This window comes from Aspergillus lentulus, assembly GCF_001445615.1.
Source record: "Aspergillus lentulus DNA, contig: Alt12, strain: IFM 54703, whole genome shotgun sequence".
In the NCBI taxonomy this organism is placed as follows: domain Eukaryota; kingdom Fungi; phylum Ascomycota; class Eurotiomycetes; order Eurotiales; family Aspergillaceae; genus Aspergillus; species Aspergillus lentulus.
Window position 1 is genome coordinate 1720351 of NW_028322115.1, and position 22397 is coordinate 1742747.

General features: G+C 49.1%; 7 protein-coding genes and 1 non-coding gene across 8 annotated transcripts; 6 read left to right on the top strand and 2 right to left on the bottom strand.

Moving 5' to 3' along the window:
- The first annotated feature begins 1653 nt into the window (after positions 1-1653).
- On the top strand, positions 1654-1769 carry ALT_r071. The gene has a single exon (XR_004500607.1). It is a non-coding gene; the product is annotated as an 8S ribosomal RNA (ribosomal RNA).
- Positions 1770-3448: 1679 nt separating this feature from the next.
- ALT_6493 (SDR family NAD(P)-dependent oxidoreductase) lies at positions 3449-4138 on the top strand (the record flags this gene model as incomplete). Its single annotated transcript, XM_033562791.2, has 1 exon — positions 3449-4138. One exon carries the CDS (start codon positions 3449-3451, stop codon positions 4136-4138), a length of 690 nt encoding a protein of 229 aa, XP_033418682.2.
- Positions 4139-5065: 927 nt separating this feature from the next.
- Positions 5066-8604, top strand: ALT_6494 (uncharacterized protein; the record flags this gene model as incomplete). Its single annotated transcript, XM_033562793.2, has 6 exons — positions 5066-5183; positions 5234-5391; positions 5450-6043; positions 6794-6872; positions 6951-8173; positions 8236-8604. 6 exons carry the CDS (start codon positions 5066-5068, stop codon positions 8602-8604), a joined length of 2541 nt encoding a protein of 846 aa, XP_033418684.2.
- Positions 8605-8720: 116 nt separating this feature from the next.
- Positions 8721-9818, bottom strand: ALT_6495 (pyridoxal phosphate-dependent aminotransferase; the record flags this gene model as incomplete). The annotated part of the gene is made up of 1 exon (XM_033562794.2): positions 8721-9818. The coding sequence occupies one exon, from the start codon at positions 9816-9818 to the stop codon at positions 8721-8723; it is 1098 nt and encodes a 365-aa protein (XP_033418685.2).
- Positions 9819-10300: 482 nt separating this feature from the next.
- Positions 10301-11704, top strand: ALT_6496 (isopenicillin N synthase family dioxygenase; the record flags this gene model as incomplete). The annotated part of the gene is made up of 6 exons (XM_033562795.2): positions 10301-10477; positions 10548-10655; positions 10724-11143; positions 11201-11337; positions 11393-11564; positions 11630-11704. 6 exons carry the CDS (start codon positions 10301-10303, stop codon positions 11702-11704), a joined length of 1089 nt encoding a protein of 362 aa, XP_033418686.2.
- Positions 11705-12232: 528 nt separating this feature from the next.
- Positions 12233-13279, bottom strand: ALT_6497 (glycine amidinotransferase, mitochondrial; the record flags this gene model as incomplete). The annotated part of the gene is made up of 1 exon (XM_033562796.2): positions 12233-13279. The coding sequence occupies one exon, from the start codon at positions 13277-13279 to the stop codon at positions 12233-12235; it is 1047 nt and encodes a 348-aa protein (XP_033418687.2).
- Positions 13280-14584: 1305 nt separating this feature from the next.
- Positions 14585-15595, top strand: ALT_6498 (uncharacterized protein; the record flags this gene model as incomplete). The annotated part of the gene is made up of 1 exon (XM_033562797.2): positions 14585-15595. The coding sequence occupies one exon, from the start codon at positions 14585-14587 to the stop codon at positions 15593-15595; it is 1011 nt and encodes a 336-aa protein (XP_033418688.1).
- A 754-nt stretch (positions 15596-16349) lies between these two features.
- Positions 16350-17650, top strand: ALT_6499 (TauD/TfdA dioxygenase family protein; the record flags this gene model as incomplete). The annotated part of the gene is made up of 4 exons (XM_033562798.2): positions 16350-16572; positions 16629-16967; positions 17064-17438; positions 17499-17650. 4 exons carry the CDS (start codon positions 16350-16352, stop codon positions 17648-17650), a joined length of 1089 nt encoding a protein of 362 aa, XP_033418689.2.
- Positions 17651-22397: the final 4747 nt, after the last annotated feature.

The window sequence follows — 22397 nt, forward strand, 5'->3', positions numbered from 1 at the left end:
TATATTGACTTACCAACACTTCCAGAGCTCGATCTGGATGAAACTGGCGCCTAACTGAGCCTTGCCGGCGGCATTATCCAAGAAGATCACCAAGCCGAAGTCTAGGCTACGATGGACAGTCAGGGGAAAGTCAGAGATTCAGGAAGTTGTCACTAAGCTCCGAAAGCTTGTTAGCAACCCGCACAAACTTAATGTACAATCTGGAGAGTCGCAGCTACCAGGAAAAGTGCTTCCGCCTCAGGTTCTCGCGCCTCTTAACAATCCCAAGCTGCTTCAGATACCGTCTAATCCTCAGAACCAGATGGATCACACCTTGGCTTTGTCTGCCTAAGCTAAGAGCCTCCATCAAAAGCTCAAACATTGGGCCTGCGAGTTCAGCCACCACAATTACTGATCACTAATTGAGTTTCGAACTGGCTCCTCAGTCACTGCCACGTTCTTTCATCCAAACGGACATATACTACCTGTGTGGGTCGAGTGGAATCATTTGGATTCTGGACCTCACTCCGACAGATACTCTGCGCTCATCAAGTCGCTCGGTTACGTCCTAGAGAGAGTGGGCCAGCCTGAGCTTTGCTTGCCCCCTTTCTATGGAGTTTATGACGACCTCAAATTTGAGACAGAGCACGGTTTCAAACGAATGGGCTTTGTATTTAGACTGCCTCAATCAGATCCTTCCGTGCAGCTCTGCTACAAGTCCAACCTCCAGTTATACCCCCCGCGAAGCCTCAAAGCCCTCATCAAGGAAGGAAAGAGCGCCACAATCCCCCTACTCGGAGATCGCTTTCGCTTGGCATACCGGCTGGCGAATGGCTTTAGCCTATTCCACGCAGCCGGCTGGCTACATAAAGGCATGCACAGTGATAATATCATGTTTCTCCACAAGTCTAATGGCCTTGGTGTTACTGTCTCAGAGCCGTTCATTACTGGTTTTCAGTATTCCCCACCACAGGGAGTAGTTTCCCTGTCTCGTGGGCCTCTTGAGGACACTACTCTAGACCATTACTACCACCCAAATGCCCATCTAGGTGCCCATCTAGGCTTTACCAAACAGCGCGATCTTTATAGTCTTGGTGTCGTATTATGTGAAATAGGGCGCTGGGCTCTAGTAGCGGACACAGTTACGGACCGGCGGAAAAAGCAACTGACTAGTCGGCAAGCATGGCGGGAGTATATACCCAACCATGTAGTCGAAGATCTGGGTGGAGGATGGGGAAGCTGTACAGAGACGCTGTGAAGACACTTTTAGATTCCAGCCTCCCAGCTGACGATGCTGTGGATGCATTCTTTCCCCAGCAGTTCTTGGAAAGAGTAATTCAGCCGTTGAGCATCTGCAGTGCGTGAATAGAGGTCATCAACATCTTGCTAAAGGTGTGAAAACAGGCAGATTCTTCACCGGCTTTCATTTTATTGTGGGCATGAGCTTGCTAATTGGAAGGCTTTCCACTGCCTCTTCCAGGGCTTTATAAAGCCATTGATACTAAATAGGGACTTACAATGGGAAAATCTGGAGATGGCACTGGAGAAATATAAAAATGATGCTTTTTTCACTAAGTTGATGAACCGGGACTAGCCCCATGTTTACCAGCAGAACAACTTATTGTCTCTTACCTTGAACTCTTATCTATATAATCCACCTCATATCCAGCACATACGACCATAGGGTGTGGAAAACAGGGCTTCCCGTCCGCTCAGCCGTACTTAAGCCACACGCCGGCCGGTTAGTAGTTGGGTGGGTGACCACCAGCGAATCCCGGCTGTTGTATGTTTTTTGTTCACCAGCTTTTTTTGATTTGTTGGGTTTAGCGCCCGTGCTGCTCTACCTTCAGCCCCTTCAGCCCTCCGCCTGAATGTAGCCTGAAGCCCGTCTAAAACTCACCCACTGCCCCGCCTGCTGACGTGTCCCAAAGAATCAGATTTACAATAGGCCGCTGCCTTCAGCAGCACACTAATTATTTAATTCTTTGGCAAGCACAACGACATGAGTCTAAGGCCGTCCTTTGTGAATTCGATCCTATTAATGGTATGTATGGATAAGTGGGTTTGGTTATGCCAGCATTAATCCTCAGATTAAGAGTTTGATATAAAATATTCTTTAGAAGTCAGCCATGTTACTCCGTTCTCTGCGGTGATAGTAAATTACTGCATCTGGTATAGCGCGCCTAATCAGGGAAAGTGCATCGCTGTCGCTTGGCATCGAGGTGCGTGGTCTATATTATAGATAAACTTAGTCTCCTTGCCTGCCTTTCCTCTTGCTTTCCTATTCTTTAACACCATATCAACTCAGGCTAAATTAAGCCTTTGGAGCTATGTGGCACAGATTATATAGGTAGATTGCGCAGGTTTGGGTCGTGACATATAAGGTTGGCGAGCTGAAATCGCGATACGATGGCAGACTCTTGAGACCCAAGTTGACTGTGCTGACAGTCTTCAAGCCACTGGTCTGGCTGAGCCAAGCTATATTTGACAGCTAGATATCGCTCCATCCGCTGTTTTGCTAATTATGGATGTTGACTAAGAGGTGCTGTGACGCATGGAGCTTAATTGCTGATGTCGCACCATATAATTGTGAGGTTATTGGAGCCACTGGCGAAGCCCTAACATATCCATGGATAGGATGGCAGCACAGCCTAGGGCTGGGCACGGGTAGAGCTATGTGCAGGGGAACCTGTTGTGAGTATAAATAGATTGTATTGGAGTATCCAGCTAATAGTTCCTTCATAATTACACCACCTCCAGAAAGGCCACTATGAGCTGCTTCTTTTCTATGTATTGTGACTCCTCTGGATTAGATATGCTACGGCATTGAATGCGCTGCTTTACTTGTGGCCACTCATGTATCCAGGCTGAAGACTTCTGGTCGCCTTACTTGACCTGCAAGAGCTGATGCTGTGATATTTTCCACCTCCTTGCCCAGCTATATTAGAAGGCTGATAACCCAATAGGCCTGCTGAGTATATGGGTCGATTATTAAGGTTACTCAGTTACTTAGAAAGATCCTCTTCACTATTTTCCATACTTATGGAGAATGCGTTGTCAGAAGAACTGCTGGGCCAGTGTGAAGCACCTGGCAGGGTATAGGATGTTCTAATGGTAGGCTAGTCTACGGGGTTGCTTTATAGGAGCCGCCTTGCTTGCATCTCTACTGGATCATGGACATTAGTAAAGGTAAGCAGCTGAATCAGATTGAGGTCCAACCATCTAGAGATTGATTTTCCATCCACATCGCAGGCGGCTGAACACGTTCCATTCAGGTGAATCCTGTTCACCTGAATGGGGATTCGCATTAAGACCATTGATTACATTGTGTGAGTGTCCCATTAAAGTGCGTTCTTTCCTCTCCTTGGACGTTGGTGGATTTCACTACCTTGCCTTTGCGCCCACACCACCGGTGTTAAAGCGCCGACCGTTCCCCTTCTACAGTACTCATTCACAATTCTCTGTCCCGATGGCGGAAAACATTGTTCTGCCATCACTAAAGGGCAAATGCATCATTATCACAGGGGGAGCCCGTGGTATTGGAGCTGCTGGTGCACGGCTTCTAGCTAGTCAAGGGGCAAAGTTGGCTATTTTCGATATTCGAGATGACCTGGGATACACTGTTGCAAAGGAAATCTCGTCTACGTCGGCTGCCCAGGCGAAGTACTACCCTGTCGACGTTTCTAAAAAGGCAGATATCTCCGACGCAGTATCATCAGCGGTCAGATACCTCGGCGGAGTGCACTGTTTCCTCCATGCGGCCGGAATTGGACACCAGTCGCCATGTGAAGATTTGACCGAGGACGAAGTGAACCGTATGGTTGACGTCAACCTCAAAGGTACAATCTACGCAAACCAAGCCGTCTTTCCTTATATGAAGAAATCAGGCGGCAGCATTCTAAATGTTGGTTCCGACACTGGTTTAGACACCTTTCCCGGTCTGGCGCATTACTCTGCTTCGAAAGGCGCCGTTCACAGCTTCACACGTACAATTGCGAAAGAATGGGGGAGCTATAACATTCGGGTCAACGCGCTACTGCCAGCGGCGTGGACAGACCTCGTTGAGGAGCATATGAGCAAAATGTCTCCTGACGAGAGTCATCAGTTGGATAAATATTGTCTAGTCGTTTCTGTGTCGGTGGGAAGCCAGGCAACTTGAGAGTCGATATAGCTCCCATGATCTGTTTCCTCTTGTCTGACTCCTCACGTTATATAACAGGCCAATTAATCCCCGTTAACGGTGGATTGAGTTGTGTACGCTGAATATATCTGATTTTAGGCAAAGCAGCCGCGGTCCAGCCATCTGTAACGTCCTAACGGGCCTCCTATTGCCTCTAAATCAACACAAGTTCATACTACTTACTTTCTGGCGGGCGTAGATGATTGTCCGTAGTTGGTATTTTAGCCAATGTACGTATTAACCTTATTCCACCACCGATCTGGGAAGTGATCAGCCAAGATTATTGAAAAGCATATTGTGCATCAATGCATGCAGTCCAATAGGGTGCGAGCGAGTTACATGGATTGGCTGGTTGGCTAATCCTATTCAATGAGAGGGTTATGTGGGTCCTGGGACGTTGTTGCATGGTGTCAAGAATCACGATCTACTCTGAGGTACCTCTGGTGCCGTTCTTTTGTGCCAGCAGTGCAATTGCATAAGCTAGCGGTCCATGTTGTGTCGTTATACTACCTGCAACGGCTTCTAACTCCCCACCCCAACCCTTGGATTTCGACTGTGGTGTCTATCAGAGCCTGTATATGTGTGAAGACATTATCCAAACAATTTCAGCCTATGCCATATGCCGCTGTGCATATCAGTACCGAGTGGATGGCTTTGTATAGTGTCAGAAAGCGGATGGTTACATTACATCAATGTAACTTAATGTAAATAACCTCATCACATCTCTTGTTTCCATTTCTTTTACTGTTCATCCGCTACTACATAGCATGAGACCCGTACCTTCGCTTGTGAGGGTCATAAAATACACCTATACCCCGATAGTCTGGGATGCTGCCCCCTATCTTACATGTTCCCACGAAAACACGCTGTCGAAAATTACACGAGAGAGCTTTAGCCCCCATCACCATGACAGCAGGCTGTATCAGAATTGGCTTCGTCCATATCGAAGAGTTCGATAGTGAGGATAGGGTTACCAGGATCTTACATGCACATGAGGCCACCGACATCACCTCGGCTCTTGAAAGTCTGGGACACGAAGTAATCCAAGTCCCTAACATGGATTCTCTTCTCCAGAACACAAAAAGTGGGATCTTGTTTTCAACTCATCTTACGGGTTATATGGGCCAGCAAAGCACGCGCAAGTTCCAGGAATATTGGAAGCATACCAAATTCCAACCACCTTTTCTGATGCTGCGACATTGATGCTATGCCAAGATAAATGGAAGACCAAGGTTTGTGCTGCCAAATAAAGGGGAATTGTCTTTTGTATGTTTGATGACTGACCTCAAGATATGGAATAAGATCATGCTTGAACACTGCAACATCCCGACTCCACCATTCGCCATTGTTCGAACTGAGGAAATGGCATTAGATCCAGCCCCAGGACAAAAGGCGATCGAGCTATCACCCCATGCCACAGCGTTGTCGTCCTATCCACTGTTCGTCAAGCCCAATGCCGAAGGGGACTCGAAAGGCGTTGTCCCTGCTAGTAAAGTCAGCAACCAGGACGAACTGGAGAGCGCAATCAGAGTCTTGCGGGAGAAGTTTCCGCAGCAGGATATCCTCATTGAGACCTTTTTGCCGGGACAAGAGTTTAGTGTTGGAATCCTAGGGACTGGGCGCGAAGCAAGGGTGATTGGACTGGCAAGTTACAACTTTCGACCACTTAACGACCAAAATTCACCTCGACAAATTGACTTTCACCTGCAGGGGAAAGACAACCTTGAAAGCGGAGCCGTGGAACAAGTTGTCATGCATATGGATCATCCAGGGGTCAGGGAAGTCGGCGAGATGGGCATACGAGCATGGAATGTCTTGGGTTGCCGAGACGGTGGCCGGGTCGACATCAGGCTCGATGCAGAATCCAAACCCCAGGTATTGGAGGTAAGAGCAACAGCGCGCACATTACTATACAAGACTCACAGTAACATGGCTATTTTACAGGTCAATCCAATTCCTGGCTTGTCGATGAGCTCCTCGATATATCCTGCAATCGCTCGAGGAAATGGGATTCCCTTCCCCCAACTCCTGGAAAGCATAGTTAACAGCGCATTAAAGAGAAAAGAGAACACTGTGCATGCCAATCACTAGGGCTATTCACCATTGCAGATTCTAATTTTATCAATGCTCCTGATTCTCCATAGCGGCAAAGTTTGTAAGGAATGTATGCTAGCCAAGACGTGTCATTACATAGCATCCCAACTTTCAAGCAGTGTAGGTGGAACGTCTATCAAACATAGCCCTGCATAGAGGATAAACTATTGTAACCCAGCGACCATTCTGTTAAATAGTCGCTTCCATTGCTATGATGTCTCTAGGACTCGAGAAGAGAACAGCAAAGTGAGTTAAGAGTTAAGGCCAACATTCCCCTCCCCAGGATCAGTCTATTTCCGGCGCGCCTTGAACTAATTCAGGTATCTTCGACTAAATCGAGCGTTTAGTGCTGGGTTTCAGAATCAATGCCCAAGAAATGGCGGTATACATGTCATAGATGAGGCAGGACTCGCTGCGACCCTGTTGGTAGTGTAACACTAAACGAATTCCATTCCGGTGAAGTGGATGCGATGGCATGTCGCCTAGGATGAAACATGGGAAGCATACTACGTAGGTACTCTATCATCCACACGCGAACAGATGCGTCCTATCCGCTTCTTCCGGCAACTTTGTACGAACAAGAATCTCGTCTTTGCCTACTGGCCAGCGCTGATCTCCGGTAAATACAGAGAGCCTCATCCAAGTGAAGCCTAACCACTTCTCAATTTTCAACTGGGCGCACCTGACATGCTGGCAGATTTGATCCAAGGCAGTGGCCTACTTCCTATCCTGATAGGTGCTGTGGTCACCATCCTCCTATCTTACATTCTCGCCTGGACAATACGAACATCACCACTGCACCATGTTCCTGGGCCGTGGTTGAATAGATATTTTGGCGTTAGCATCGCCCTTGCTGACATACGGGGGCGCCGTGGCCAGCAGTGCCTTGCATGGCATCAACAATACGGCCCAATCGCCCGTATTGCGCCGAACCAGGTTTCCATTGCCTCGTTGACAGCTATCCACGAGATCTATAGCTCCACCAGTCGCGCCGACAAGAGTGCCTTCTTTAACAACTTCGTCGCATCTGACAGCCGGTCGGTCTTCACGACCCTTTCCTTTCCAGACCACAAACGCAAACGCGCCGTCGTCTCCGCGTTCTTCCAAGGCTCAAACATCTACGGGCAACCGGCCATTGAGTCCTTCATCCGCAGCCATGCGTTTGCCATCTTGCACCAGATCGAGGGAAGCGTTCAAGGAGAAAAACCGATCGAGTTCTACCCACTTGCCGACTGGTATGCATTCGATAATATCACCATGCTTGTCTTTGGTTCTTTGCATGCATCTGCAGCTACCAAACGGCCATGCGAAGAGCGCGGGATCTTGCGCAACCTGAAGCGAGCTCAAGCATGGGCCCCCATCCGCCAACGCTTTCCATGGCTAATCCGACTTGTGAAGATCGTCACCAGTGTCTCTGGGGGGGATACGGCCCGATTTGATGCGGAAAGGCATCTGGCTCGATGGACGTATGACCGCACGCTGCGCACGCTACATGATCATCGCTGTCTGGTTGGGTTTGACTGTCTAGTCGTCTATTTGGCTAGAAAGCTGGGACTCGACCTCGGACCAGGCAGTCTGCAGGAGTCCCACGGCAACCCTGCCCATGAATCGATACAGTATATTGCAGCAGAAGCTCTGGACAACATCAACGCAGCAGAGGCATCGGTTGCCGCAACGATTACCTATATGATTTGGTATATCAGTACCCATCCTGAATGGCAGCAGAGACTCCGAACAGAACTTCTGGCACTGTCGGTAAAGGCGGACGGCCTGCCAAGCTTTAGCGATATCGATCGTGCTCCCATCCTTGATGCGTGTCTTAAAGAAGTGTATCGCCTGAGGCCGGCCAGTGGCGGGCGTGCCGAGCGTGTCATCCCCGCTGGCGGCTGCGTTGGATCAAACTTATATCTCCCGGAAAAGGTACTTCCCCCCTTCTATACCGCGATGTGGTGCTCGCTAAAGTCTGTTTGTTCCCTGGATAGACGGTGGTTGTCGCTTCGATTGCCGCTGTTCACACCGATCCTAGCTTGTTTCCCGATGCATTCAAATTTTGCCCTTCGCGATGGCTGCAGAAGGATGAGGCTACAAGGGCCCGCCTGAATGCATCCATTATGCCGTTTGGATATGGGGCACGGGTTTGTCTGGGCAAGGTAATGGCGAACATGGAGATCAAACTCCTGCTGGCCGCGATTCTTCTGCGGTACGAAATTGCCCCCGCTGGAGCACAGACGGGCATATGGATGAAGCAGGCTGCTGCACGGGATGGGGTCCGGAGTGGCCTCAAGGGAGAGTTTCATTTCCGACATTTGCCTGCGCAGGGTCGCCAGGTCGCCAAGAATGAGGTGATGTAGATGGGATTAGACAGTACATTTCTTGTAGATAGTCTGATATACAAGGAATGGAGGAGAAGACAGAGAAAGGAGAAGCAACATAGACCAAGCTCGAGCTACAAATTCACGGTTGAAGATCAGCCACGCAACGCCTTGGAGATAGCGACCAGGCCCTGCACAAGGCTATCTGCGCTGGACCAGCCATACCCTAGTCGAAAGTACGAATCGGGCCGCTCAAACCATCGCCCTGGGCCGACGTACGTTTGATGTTCTGTCAACAGACGATCATAGAACGCCGCCGTTCCCCCGGGGGGTTCTCTGGTCATCCGGATAAAGCCCATGACGCCTCCATCCGGGTACACCCACTCGACGAGATCCTCCGACTGGGCCCAAGTCTCCACCAGGTTCCGACGACGCTCCATCTCCGTGATGATCGGGGGAAGTATCGTATCGCAGCGTTCAAGGATCTGTTCTGCCACGTACTCGTCCAGAACACTCACCGTGATGTTGATCTGTTCCTTGGCAGCGAGGAAGGTCTCCTGGAGCTGCTTGTTCTTGGTGGAGATCCAGCCGATGCGGATACCGGGGACACCAAATGCCTTGGACATGGAGCCGACCCCGATAACGTGGGGGCCTAGTGAGGCACATCCTGGCAAACGGTCGAGATACGTGAGTTCCGCGTACGTCTCGTCGACGAGAACGTAGCAGCCATGTTGTTGCGCCAGCTCGGCGATCTGCCCCAGCTCCGCAGCCGACAGACAAGTCCCGGTCGGGTTGTTCGGAGTGGTCAGGCTGATTAGCTTTGTCCTAGGTCGGATGGCCTCGGCAATCCGCTTGATATCGACCCGGAATCCCTGGTCGAACTCTAGATCGATGTAGGTGATCTTGCAACCAATGGCTCGCGGGGTCTCAATGTTGCTGGCATAGTTGGGCCGGGTGACGATGAGATGGTCCGAAGCCTCGAGAAGGGCAGTAGCCACGATAAACAGTGCGGCAGAGGCGCCTGCGACTACAAGGATGTCGCTCGCCTCTAGGCCCGCGCGCTGTGCAATCAGCTCTCGAAAGCGATCGCTCCCGAAATGTTTGCTGTACGCCAGTGCCAGCTCTCTGGGAGCGGGTATGCCCAGATCTTCCAGAGTGCGGTCGCCGACTGCACTGTCACTTAGGTTGTGAAGGATTGGCAGCTCAACCTCTTCGGGGGCTTCAATCTCGATGGGGGAGCGCTGGTAACGCATTTTGCAGGTCGGATCTTGGCTGGCGTAGACTCAGACGGGCAGCGGGGGATGTAAAGATCAAAGGGTTTGCATGCGATAGAGATGCGAGGCCGGAGGTAGAAAACATAGGAGCTAGCACAGTCGTGAATGGAGGATCGCCACTTGAGCCGAAGGTAACTAGACGCTGGGCCCTTGTTTCCCTTCATGACGGATCCGGCGTGCGTTGTAGTAGCATGCACGATGACAACAACAGCAACAGCAACGACTCTGTGGGGCTCGAGATAACTAGGCTTATACGCATGCTGACAGTGGGATAGTGGATAGAGAACAGTAAAGTGACATCTGACGTGGAAATGTCATGTCCAGAAACTGTCGTATCCCACGACGAGCTGGCGACAGGTAGTGCGCTCTATATGAGTAGGAGATGGCGTGCCTCATGCTGCCGAATGAGAGCGACCAGAGCAGCAAGATCTTTCAATAAAGCCACAAGAGATACTTTCGCCATGTCCTACACCATAACCAAGCCAACAGAACCAAGCCTGCATCTGCAAAGGGTGGATTTCGAGAGCATCCCTATTATTGATCTCTCCAAATTGCACGACGCCACCTTTCAAGAGCGGCAGAAATTAGCGCAGGAGGTCGACCGAGCTTGCACCCAAGTTGGTTTCTTCTACATCAAGGTACCATCCACTCTGTCCGGGGTATCTGTTGCATGACCTGAGCGCAAGCGCTGAACTCCGTTGTTCATAGAACCATGGCATTTCTGAGGATCTGATCAATGGGGTCCAAGAAGCTGCCCGTCGATTCTTTTCCTTGCCCGAGGAGGAAAAAATGAAGATCTACCTGGGAAACTCGAAGGTACGTAATATTTAATCCAGGTGTGGGTGTTATCATCGTGGAACGCACGCTTCATGACTTGATGCCAGAACTTTCGCGGTTATAGCCCCTTGTACGGCGAGAAATCGTCCAACCCCGACCTGGAAGAAGAGGCTCTGGATAAACCCCCAGGAGCTCGGTCGGAAGCATTCGATATTGGATACGAGCTATCCGGAGACATGCAGAAAGGCCCTGATGATCGGCTTCCTCCCGATACCTTCGGGCTTCTGGGGGAGAATCAGTGGCCCGAGGAGAGTATCATCCCCGGTTTTCGCGCAACGTATCTACAGTATTTCGCCGAGGCCCTTGAGCTTTCGCGAGCATTGATGAGGATCTTCGCTCTGGCTCTGGGCCAGAAGGAAGATTTCTTTGACTCAATGATGAGATTCCCAGGGGTGACTTCGAGAATGTTACATTATCCGCCGCAGCCCGTCCAGGGAGAAGAGATCCCGGGGCTGGCGGCACACACGGTGAGCTGCTCGCCGGGGAATATGAGCGAATGCTCTAACGCGGTGGATAATCTCTAGGACTACGAATGCTTTACGATACTGGCTCAGGACAGTGTTGCGGCTTTACAGGTTCTAAACAACAAAGGCGAATGGATCCTCGCACCGCCCATGCCAGGAACCCTGATTGTCAACATCTCGGATACCCTATCGTTTTGGTAAGTAATGTTAACCTGGGGCTCTAGCATAGGCACGGTTCTAATGGCTCTGTAGGAGCAACAAACGGTTCAAGTCGACCATCCATCGGGTCGCCAATCTGTCTGGAGAAGAGCGGTACTCTATACCACTCTTCTTTGGCGTGGATTACGATTCTACTATTTCTGTGCTCGAAAACCAAGTCTCTGAAGATAATCCTCCCTGTAAGCAGCCATTCAAAGCTGGAGAGGTGCGTGAAACAGAGTTCCCACGATACGTTTCTAGCAATGTCATGCTAACCATCTACGTCTACAGTATGTGCGCTGGAAACTTTCCAAAGCGTACATAGGATATGGAGGAGAGCCTGCAGGTAAGGGCAAAAATGCCTAGTTTCGACCTGACGTTTGGGGAATGCGCCGTTTGCAAAAATAGCTAGGTTCTCGGAATGCAGGGATTCACTGTCTTACTCTTCTGCTTTGCACCCGAGCGGTAGATGGCCGTCAACCCCGGGGGATATAAGTACAATTAGTTACTACAAGGTCATTATAGCCTCAAGGCAGGATTTTATGAAATAGGCAAACTCAGGAAATTAGCCCAGTAATACGACGTAGGACATAGGCGTAACTGCACCACACAGATCGATTTGGGTTAAACATGCGTCAAGGGATCGATCGATCCATGGTTTCATGTCTTCTTGGGATCTGCTCTAGTTACCGGTAAAGGAACGGTGTAGATTGACTACCTAGTGAGCCAACGCAAATAGTTGGGAAAGGCCCCAGCCTAGAACTACATTCCTTCCTCCTTATTTGGAGAGCTTGGTCGAGGTGGTGGGGTGCCTGGACTGCTTGAACCGCTTGCAATCCGCGAAAGAAAAAAAGGCAGAACCTTTACTGATGACGAATTGATTAACAATCTTCCCTAGTGCTGTTGTGCGCTAACCCTCACCAGGTCCACCGTGGCGCAGTGGAAAGAGCCTCCTATACTGTTGACATGCTTGAACGGACACAGGATGCATTCCATCCCTAGAGATTCGTACCACTTTGCAGTTCGCTGGTCGCTAGCCTCGACCACGACCCGTTTCCCGTCCAACACCAGCGCGTTGAGGCACAACCAAGGGCTCGTCATATAAAGCGGCGGATCTTCCGACTCCTTCGGCGTGAATGGGTAAGGGCGGAGGTCCCAGGCCGCCAGCACCGCGTGTTTGCGCAGCGACTTTTCCGTGACTTTGTTCGGGTTATAGACCAACAACCCTTCACGGAGTGGAAGGATCGTCGCATCAATATGCATAGCATGCGGGTCATCCACCTCGAGTATCTCTATCTTGTATCCCGTGGGCAGACAGCGCTGGACATATTCCACGCCGGCCTGGTTTGTAACGTGACTGAGTTGTCCGAGGATGGTTTTGCCAAACCGCATAAAGTCAGCCGCATCGAACGCGGGGCGACTGTTGTTAATCACCCACGGACTGGAATCCTCATGCCCGTCGAGCAAGGTATCCGCCAAGGTGTGTCCTGGGCGGCGAATCACCTTCACCCGACTGTCCAGGGCCAGTTCGCTTAGGATGGCATCATAAGCGATTTCAATCTCCTGGCTACGGCAGGGCCAGGCGAAGCAGGCTTCGATTAACGTATTTTGGACGCTCATAAGCCCATCGCGGGGCATGGCCCCGGTATATCCGTTGACGTCCAGCCAATTGACTCCCTCGGGTGGCCTGTAAACCTGGACTCCCTCTGCTTGGAGGATCGCTGCGAAGTAGTCCAGTTCAGCGTCAGCTTTGGCAATCAGCTTTGGATCAAAAGGGTGCCGAGGTTTAAATCGGTGAACGTGCTGCGAAGGCATTGTTGCTTCGATCATGGCTGTAGGAGCGCTGGGGAAGCATGCTTGTCCGGCTCGCCCCACAATCACTGACAGGAGAGGAGACCATTCGTCATCCGCTTGGACGGAGGGACGAGGAGGATTGACCATTGTGGCAGATTTTGACACCCTGCCCGGTAGGAGATATGCGGTGGCTTTCTCTGTGCTGCTTGTGTCGAGAAGAAAATTCACTGCTCTCAATGGCCGGCCATACTAGGGGCCACGATGCTTGCTTTTATAGCTGCCTGCTATTGGGTATCGGACTATCTGGAGTGACATACCGAGGACCCATAGCCCGAATACTTCCATTATAGTCCCATGAGAACTATGCGAAAGAAAGAGGACACAGCTTACACGTCCGCAGACAGCCACAACGGGTACCGGAGCATTCAGAGCCAACATAATCACATATTTCCGGCGTTATACATAACAGCTATTAGAATACTGAATACTGGGCATAGACCAACAAAGTATGACGACTGACTTGTATAGCTTACCTCCCAACTACTGCTGTGATGAATAGTTGTCCAGATACAGCGTCCTCTGCATCTGAACAGCAGACAGACAGACGAGAGACCATTCTACGTTGCTTCCCAGACAAGCCCAAGCAAGGTGCCAGTGCACTGGCGGTTCCAAATTCCCGCCAGATGCGACCATTGCGCAAGGGAGCACCCCTTTCCCAGCCAGCTGGACTTACGGAAATGCGCAACCTGCCTAGAGGTAACCCTGAAGAGTGGGCCCGTCAGGTAACCAGAACGTCCACTTAAGACAGTATGGCACCCTATACCATACAGGACTACGGAGCAAGGACGATTCGAAACGTCCATAGTTGATTCACTGCCTCGGGACAGTTAGAATGAGCCTCCCGCGGTTGACAAGACCTTGCTCCATTTTTCCTGGAACTTCTGAGTCTGGAATCTGAAGACAGGAATGTCATCCTACTACCTCAGGTCGCATACCTCTCCTCTGCAAACAGAACAGGCGAGCTTGGATGTAGCCAAGACTAATTTTGTAGAACGGTCTCGGTATTTTTCATCAAAAGTAGCCTCGGCTATATGTAACTCTACCACCAAAGGCCTCAATGAGACAAGATATACAGGTAAAGCTGTGTGGCTTTACGTCGGAACGGTATGCAAATGAGGGTATAGTCTAGGTGACATTCACATATTAACATATGACGGCGAGCTGCTAATATGGACCTGTTACAAGTTACATCGCACCGTGGCGTCGCAGTCCATGGGTGCACCCATCCTATCAGCCACTTGGAGTAGTAGCCATTCACCATCCATAATCAGAGGCAAGACAGAAGTAGTATGTGGATGAAATGCTAGGTTAAGAACGATATGTGTATATAAAGCGTTTCAGGGAGAGTGAGGCGAGCTTGAGAGCATTTTGTCACCTTACACCTTAACAACAATGGCCTCACCGTCTCCTAACATCACCTTCCGCCTTCCTGGGCTAGGATATACCTTTCGGGCGCGACTCCTTGTGAACGAGAACCCCGACGTCGTCCATCAGGTTCTGGGTCAGTTACCCCTCAAAAGCGTCCTGGGCCATGTTGTCATAGCAGGCGAGACCTTCTGGACTCCGACCCGGATCGTGCACCTGGGCCGCAATCACATGGTCCAGCGGCATAGAGGCGCCGTGTATCTCAACGCCCCAGGCCAATCCATCTGCATCACATACGGCAAGATCACAGAGAGTGCCAAGATCAACAAGTTCGCCGAAGTGTTTGAGGAGGATTTGCCCAAGCTGGAGGAAATCGGGAAACTTGTCTACCAGCAGACGGTTGCGTTGCCCCGCCACACGCTCATGGAAGTGCACATCTCCAGCGAATCTTGTCCCCGCCTCAAGGGACCTGAAAGTCACCCGGTGGCAACACTGCCTGCCTCGCCCAACGGCCACTGGCTCGAAGTCAAAGCCCTGATAGAGAAGGAGATCGATCGCGTCTGGCTTGCGGAGCCGATAGAGATCCAGAAAATCCGATGGGGCGTGATCGATAGTGGTGCCGGCAGTGGAGAGCAGTATTTCACGGTCCTCGTCCACTTAGAGGCGTACCTCATGGTGGTGGGCGGGGATGTGATGAGCCGTTTCTTGAAAATCGCTCAGTATGAGGAGATCCAGCTACCGGCTCTGAATCGCATCACGAAGGAGTTCTTAGTTGAGAACTTTGACCTGTTCGAGTTCATGGCGGATCTCGGGCTTGAAAGTATGTTCCAGATCGGCCAGTTGTATTCGAACGCTCTGGATACACTGGCTTCCAAGGAAGAATACATCCAGCTGACCGGTGCGATGCAAACATACATTAATCGGATGCATCGCTGGGCATACTTCATCTTCCCATGGCACCTTGGGGTTGCGTTTCCACACCGCAAGCCGGCTGAGATCCTTTCGTTCTCTAACGCGTTCGGGGTTACCCTTAATTAGTTGCAACAATATGATCGAGATCTGCTAGATTTCAATGAACGAAGCGGTCCACGGTGGGCTTTGATGCTGCAGGTAGATCCGGCCAACAAGTACGGCCTGTTTCCAGGAGAATCACTTAGCGGTATGCATAGAGCATATTGCTAGGGAAAAGTTCGATTTTTTGGGGATTATAATTTCTGTTTTCTCTTATCGCTACGTGCTTCTAGAAAAATTATTCTAACTATGAGAGAGGTAGAAATGAGTCCATATTCAACCAAACGTGCATTATCTCAAGAAAATTAGATAGCTTGACTCGGTGCCGGTGATTGGGGATACATTGCTCGAATAACCTAACGTCTACGTTTACCATAGATTGTTTAGCAGCCTAAGAAGTCGACGTCTACGTATCAAGATATGTTAGATACCACTGGGTATCTAGCTGATCTTCTCGTTGACACATAATCCAGCTCGAATTTATTCCCCGTAGTGAACATAAGCCACCTGATGTAAGGGTTGTATCCAGTAGACCTGAGTTAAGTAACCCAGTGTCTGGAAGCAGCTGCCAAAGGTCGCCACTGTGCACTTCATGCCGTTGAGATGCAACATCGTGTAACATAACACCCTGGACAAAGTCGCATCCATGCATCTAACACACTGCAATACCTACCCAACTGGACAGAACCTTATATGCTCTTTAGACACGCTGTTTGTCTACCCTTCGTATAAGCGGAGAATATCGGCCTTCAACTTAGTACGTTCTAGCTTGCAACTCAAGATGAGGGCAGTTGCAGATACGGAAGCAACTCAAGGCCAACTACTGCCTACACCTCATGATGGCTTACCCTCCAGGAAGCCCATGGAGCTCTCTGGCGCTCTGGACCGATTCAGTTATTTCGACGTGACCCCAACCATCGGCAGGGAGTTCCCTGACGTCGATCTGAGAGCATGGCTGGAGTCTCCGGACTCAGATACATTGCTTAGGGACCTTGCAATCACAGGTAACGCCTCTTCTCATCCTCATTCCGCATAGGTATGGCGCTAACACGCGTGCTAGTGTCGCAGCGAGGCGTGGTATTCTTTCGCAAGCAGGACAGGTTGGACGATAGTCTGCAGAAGGAAATTGTCCAGCGGCTGGGAGAGTTATCTGGGAAACCCTCAACATCTGGGTTGCATGTCCATCCTTTTTTTAACGCAGGACTACCGTTTGGAGGTGTCGATAACGAAATCGATGTCGTTAGTACGGAGCAGGATAGGGCGGTGTTTGGAGCCCCCCCTAAGTTCACTAAGAGACAATCCGCTTCCAAGGAGTGGCACACTGACATTGCGCATGAAATTGTTCCAAGTGATTATGCCATGCTGCGCCTCATTGAATTACCAACAAATCCGGGTGGAGGTACGTCTTCCGCTCCTTTCTATGCACCCGAGCACACCTCGCTCTCCTTGCCCGCTAAGGAACGACCAAATCTGACGTGACGAATCCTTAATCAAGATACGCTCTGGGCATCTGGATACGAGCTGTACGATCGTATTTCAAAGCCGTACCAGAAGTTCCTTGAGGGTCTAACCGCTACCTTCGTTCAACCAAGCTATGAGAGAGTCAGAAAACAGTTTAATCATGAGCTCTACACTCGGCCCCGAGGTTCCCCTGACAATGTGGGATCCGAATTTGTGGCGGTTCATCCTGTGATTCGAACAAACCCTGTCACCGGCTGGAAGTCCCTATACGCAGTTGGAAATCACATTCAGCATATCAACGACTTGGAGAAGGATGAGAGCGATGCCATCCTGCAGTGGTTTACCCGGCTGATTACCGCAAACCATGACTTGCAGGTACGGTATAGATGGCAGAACCCGAATGACGTCGGTAAGTCTTGAAGGAATCCCATTACAGCAGATCCTTCGCCGCTAACAAGTGATGGGACAGCTCTTTGGGACAATCGATGTGTCTTCCACGCAGCGACTAAAGATGTTGATATCAATGACAAGCGCGTGGGCCATAGGGCTATGGGGGTAGGAGAACATCCGTACTTGGACCCAAAAAGTACTAGCCGTCGAGAAAGTCTAGGTCTTCTTTGAATTGCGGTATCAAGTACCAACAATGCGTACGAGAAATTTGGTTGTTGCTGCATTAAGGTGATGGCTGTCTATTGATATGCCCTAATATGCCTAACAATATGGAACATCATCAGAGGAATCGAACCGGTCTACTGTAGGCATAGCTGCAAACTGCTACGAAGTAAGAAGCAAGGTGGCAACCATGTCATCCCAACTCTCAGGCTTCCATGGGATTGCTTTGCGTTGCTTGTGAGACTTGACAACAACTTTTCTCACAACAGAGTCAGCAAACACGTCAATAATGTATTCGAATTTTGGATATCTGAAGTGAATGTTTTGGTTCTTTCTGCGGTATAGAATCCACAGAAACACCTTTCTGTATTGTTATTATTCAGAGGACGACCGATTGTTACTATTCACATCTGAAAGCATGAGGGTTTATATGCACAGTAGATATTAGATTGGTAGGAAATCAATCTGATTATATTCGGAACAAATTCTGTATACGACAAAGTTCTACTATCATTTTAATCGAGCTTTGATTCACAACATTCCCCTCTTAGGATTGCTGTGCATGTACAGTCATACTATACTGGCGGGAATCGACTAGGGCTTACTTAGTAAAACTACTAAAACCCTACTCGGGGAAGAATAGAAAAAGCATCTCTGCATAATGACTGTTTCTGTTTTAGATCTTTAGCGATATTTCTCGGACCGATTGCGAATTCCTTTTATCCTAGAGATTTAGGGAGTTTATCTGCAGCCTGTACTTGATGGGAGTACCTTATATTGGATACTGTCTCCCCAGCGTCCAACTCACATGCTTGGGTTCCGCGACAAGGCCATAGCAGATTGAATATCTGCCATAATATGCGTGACCGGTGGCTGTATGCGAGTCTGTTCTGTTCTTCGATGAAACCCTTTGCTAGCGCTGCCCAACAACTGTGTCCAAGAGAACCGGTAAACGCCAGACAGACACATATCCAGGCAACAACTTCACTCGCAGTGGCATGCAGCGCAGCCGGGATAGCTCACAAGCAGCCTTCCAGAAGCCAGGCACCTACTCGGCCACTGCATGATGATGCTTGTTCCCTCGATGGGAAATATCCAACGGGAGCAAACCAAGACCTGACTCCACGACATGGAGATGCGACGCAGGTACGTACTCTTGCATTTGAGACCGAAGTTCTAGCCTCCCAGAAAACCGAGGTAGGTCGATAACGTCATGCGTTGGGGCGGTAGCGTCTCAGCCACAGACCCAGGATATACTTCGTACGCCATTTCTCGCACAGTGGCCGACCCCATGCGTAACTGCAGAGGGTCGTCGTCTCCCGATCAGATGGTAGAGGCCACGCCATGAGCACGTGTTTGGAGTGTAGCGGCTGGGTCACTGCGCCTACCCGCTTGTATCCTTCATAACTGGCCATCTCTTCGGTTGGCAGGAACAGAGTGTCTATACGACGGAGACGACGGCCTGTTAAAGGATGAAAATTTGTTGATAGGAGCTTTAGTGTTCCATGTGTTTGGTGATTTCATCGTTGTCCAGTGGCATGTATGTAATTGATCCCGGCCATGGCCATACCTGCCCGGATGATATCGTGCTGATAACTCTGCAAGGATGTCATGCCACAAGTATATCTCTTTTCCCAACCAATGACCACTGGACACTTCGAGCTGGCCTTTGTCGCTAAGGGATTCATCAGGGACGAGCGGAGACAAAGGTTCGACTATGCATCTGTGCAGATCCCTTGCCCTTATTATGGATGGCATGACAGGTTGACATTATTCCACCAAGTCAATGGCAATTGGGCCAAATCAGCCTACAGTTACAGTCATAAACCAGTAAATCATATAGAGATGCACTACCACCGATTGGAACTACAGACATTGTTTGACTTTACATACGCTGGACTAGAGTTGCATTCAGTCCGAGTTCGGGCGAGTTCAAAACCAGTTGGAACCGAACCGCTGCGATTTCGAGTCCAAATCTCAGAAATCGGAACCAAACCTGATCTGTTCTGATTTGGTTCGAGTTTCACCGCGAAATCCGCCACTAGGCCTAGCTAGGCCTAGCTAGGCCTATACTAACTAACCATGGTTAGATTTGGTTCGATTTTGGGCGAGTTAAACCGCTATCATTCGGTGAATTTTTGCTGTTTTGACATTTCAAATGATTATACTATCTATTATACTACTACCATACCTATAGAAATTAATATTCCTATATAAAATATATAGTAATTATTATCATAATAATCTATAACTAAAATATTAATTCAATATCTATAGGGCTGAATGGGTGGTAGTTAAAATCATCCTTAGTCATAGTGATTGTCGAAGGTTGATGTATATATATATATAAACCACCACTACTTTCATACCAACCTGTGACAGAAATGATTATTCTCTTATATCTCAGCAACCACTAGGTATTTTGAATTGATATTTATATCATTAGATAGCCTAGATTTAGGGCTATCTAGTGATATCAAAATTATAAGAGATATCTAAGTATTTAGTGATTTCTATCTAAAACGGTGAGGGTTGGTTAGTTAAATCTGATAAAATTTCAAAAATCGAAACCGACAGTTTTAACCGAACTCAAATCAGTTCTAACCTAGGGAAACCGAAACCGGTGCGATTCCATAGGCTTAGAACCAAACCCTCACCGCTGCGAGTTCAGTAGAGGGTCGGATTCGATTTTAGCGGTTTGGTTATGCAACTCTACTGAAGGCTTCAAACTAGGGCTGTAGCAGCTGAACATAAAAAGGAGTATATAAATAGTAGACAAGATCATATAACCAGATAGATTACTATGTTAATTACTACAAGGGTCACATGACTGCTGGTGTCCTCACTGGACAGGAGTTCATTGGTGCCTAAGGCAGGTCGCGAGTGCCTAGTAGGCTTGAGCACTCAGCAGGCCCTGCCCGCTACAAACAAAGCTCTTCGAGGCATAGACTTTGCTTTTAATTATAGATGCGGTGTTGTTGTAGCTGAATCTGCTGCCTCTCCTTAGGACTCTGTAAACTTACTAGTTGTTTGCTGAGTTGCTGCATGGAGTTGTTGAGAGAAATTATGTTGCTCTGCTCTTGGAACTTAAATTTAGCTTTAGCTGGCAAGGATTGCCACAGCTGTGGATGGTGGTATATTCCCATGCTTCATCTATCTTGAATATATTCATGCTGTGTTGAAACTCCCAGATATGTTGCCAGTCCATCAACTTCGCTTAGTGGGTGTGCATATGATCTGCTAAATGTATCTTGATGGATATGACCTGCATATTTCATGGGTGCAGCCACAGAGTGGTGCTTATCTGTACCAGCACTGTTAGCAGGCATTCACACTCACTAGTTGGCATCTGTCCTACCTGCTTCAATCAAAGCCTAGCGCTGACAAGCACAACTAGTAATATTATGAGTATACCCACTCCTGTGGCCTATTCTGCAAACTCCTTCCCAAAAGCATCCGCTCCCTGAGACCTCCCTGTGGAGAGCTTGATATCCTATTTATTGTAAGGGCGAAAGACCGGAACATCCAGGACCTCCAGCTTGAATTTGAAAGTTATGATCACCTTTTCTTCAGGCCCACACTCTATAGATTCTACCGCGTTAAGGATCTCCTGAGCTAACTCATAGTCACAAGAATGCCCTGTCAGCAGAAGCCATCGGGATGAAGAACATAAGGAAGTTGAAAAAAAGCGGGAGCTCCTCTTGATAGATCTCATAGAATGCGTGGATCGGAAGCTCCTACCTTTTCTTCTTCCAGTATCCCTTCACATAAACTTAAGAGTATGTTAGAACAAGCATTCTAACACCATCCACCATTTTAATTATGAGGGCAAAGTGCTGCGCAACAATCAGCCTGATATATTCAACTGGTATCTAATACCTTGCCTTATAGCATGCTGCTATTATATATGCTCTGGTATCCTCTTCCTCCCCTTTATCTTTCTGTTTCCTGGATAAGTCTTACTGAGTAGTTGACTTGTGCACTTCTCCAGACCACGCTGACATGAAACAGTAAAGGAGAATTACTGCACTCAGCTGCACCCTTATTCTATCAGGACATGCCCCACTGTACTCTTTGAAATCTTGACACCACAGCTGTGTTAAGAGAATGGTGAGATCATTTAGTGAGAGGCCATCTTTTTCCATTTCCTCCTCACAAAGGCCGACCTTTTCTTTGAGGCCTTTTTATCCACTATGATACCAGTTACTTATGCTCAACAAAGACAAGGGTAAGGATATGCTGACCTCTCGGACGGTCATAGAGATGGTATCTGGCATATTGTAGCCTCGTCGTACTCTGGGCTTTGCTACAATGGTGGATCCCCGATTTACCCCAGTACTGTCATTTTAGCTGTTCATTGGGCTTCAGCTCAATATGAAACAGCTAATGACTGATGCCGATGAGGGCATCTAGACCGAACTCGGTCCAAGTTCACTGACACTGAGCTTCGTCGTTCGACAGCCCTCTGTCTTGTCTATTTCCAGATCTGAGTGAACTGATGTCTGCCTCCTCGGCTTTGTTTACCGCTTCCGATAGCTGCCCAATGCCGATGCATGGACTAGACTTTCTCAAGGGGTTATTAGTGAAACTGATTGAGAAAGTGCGATGGTTCATATAGCCGCGACAATCGTCCATTTTTGAAACAGCCCGCTGGCACGGGTTATGGACTGGTGGCGCGTCAGAGCAGGATAGAAAAGTGGCCAGGGAGGGAGATAATCACTGGGAAGGTTGCCCGGCGCACATATATAATCTCTCT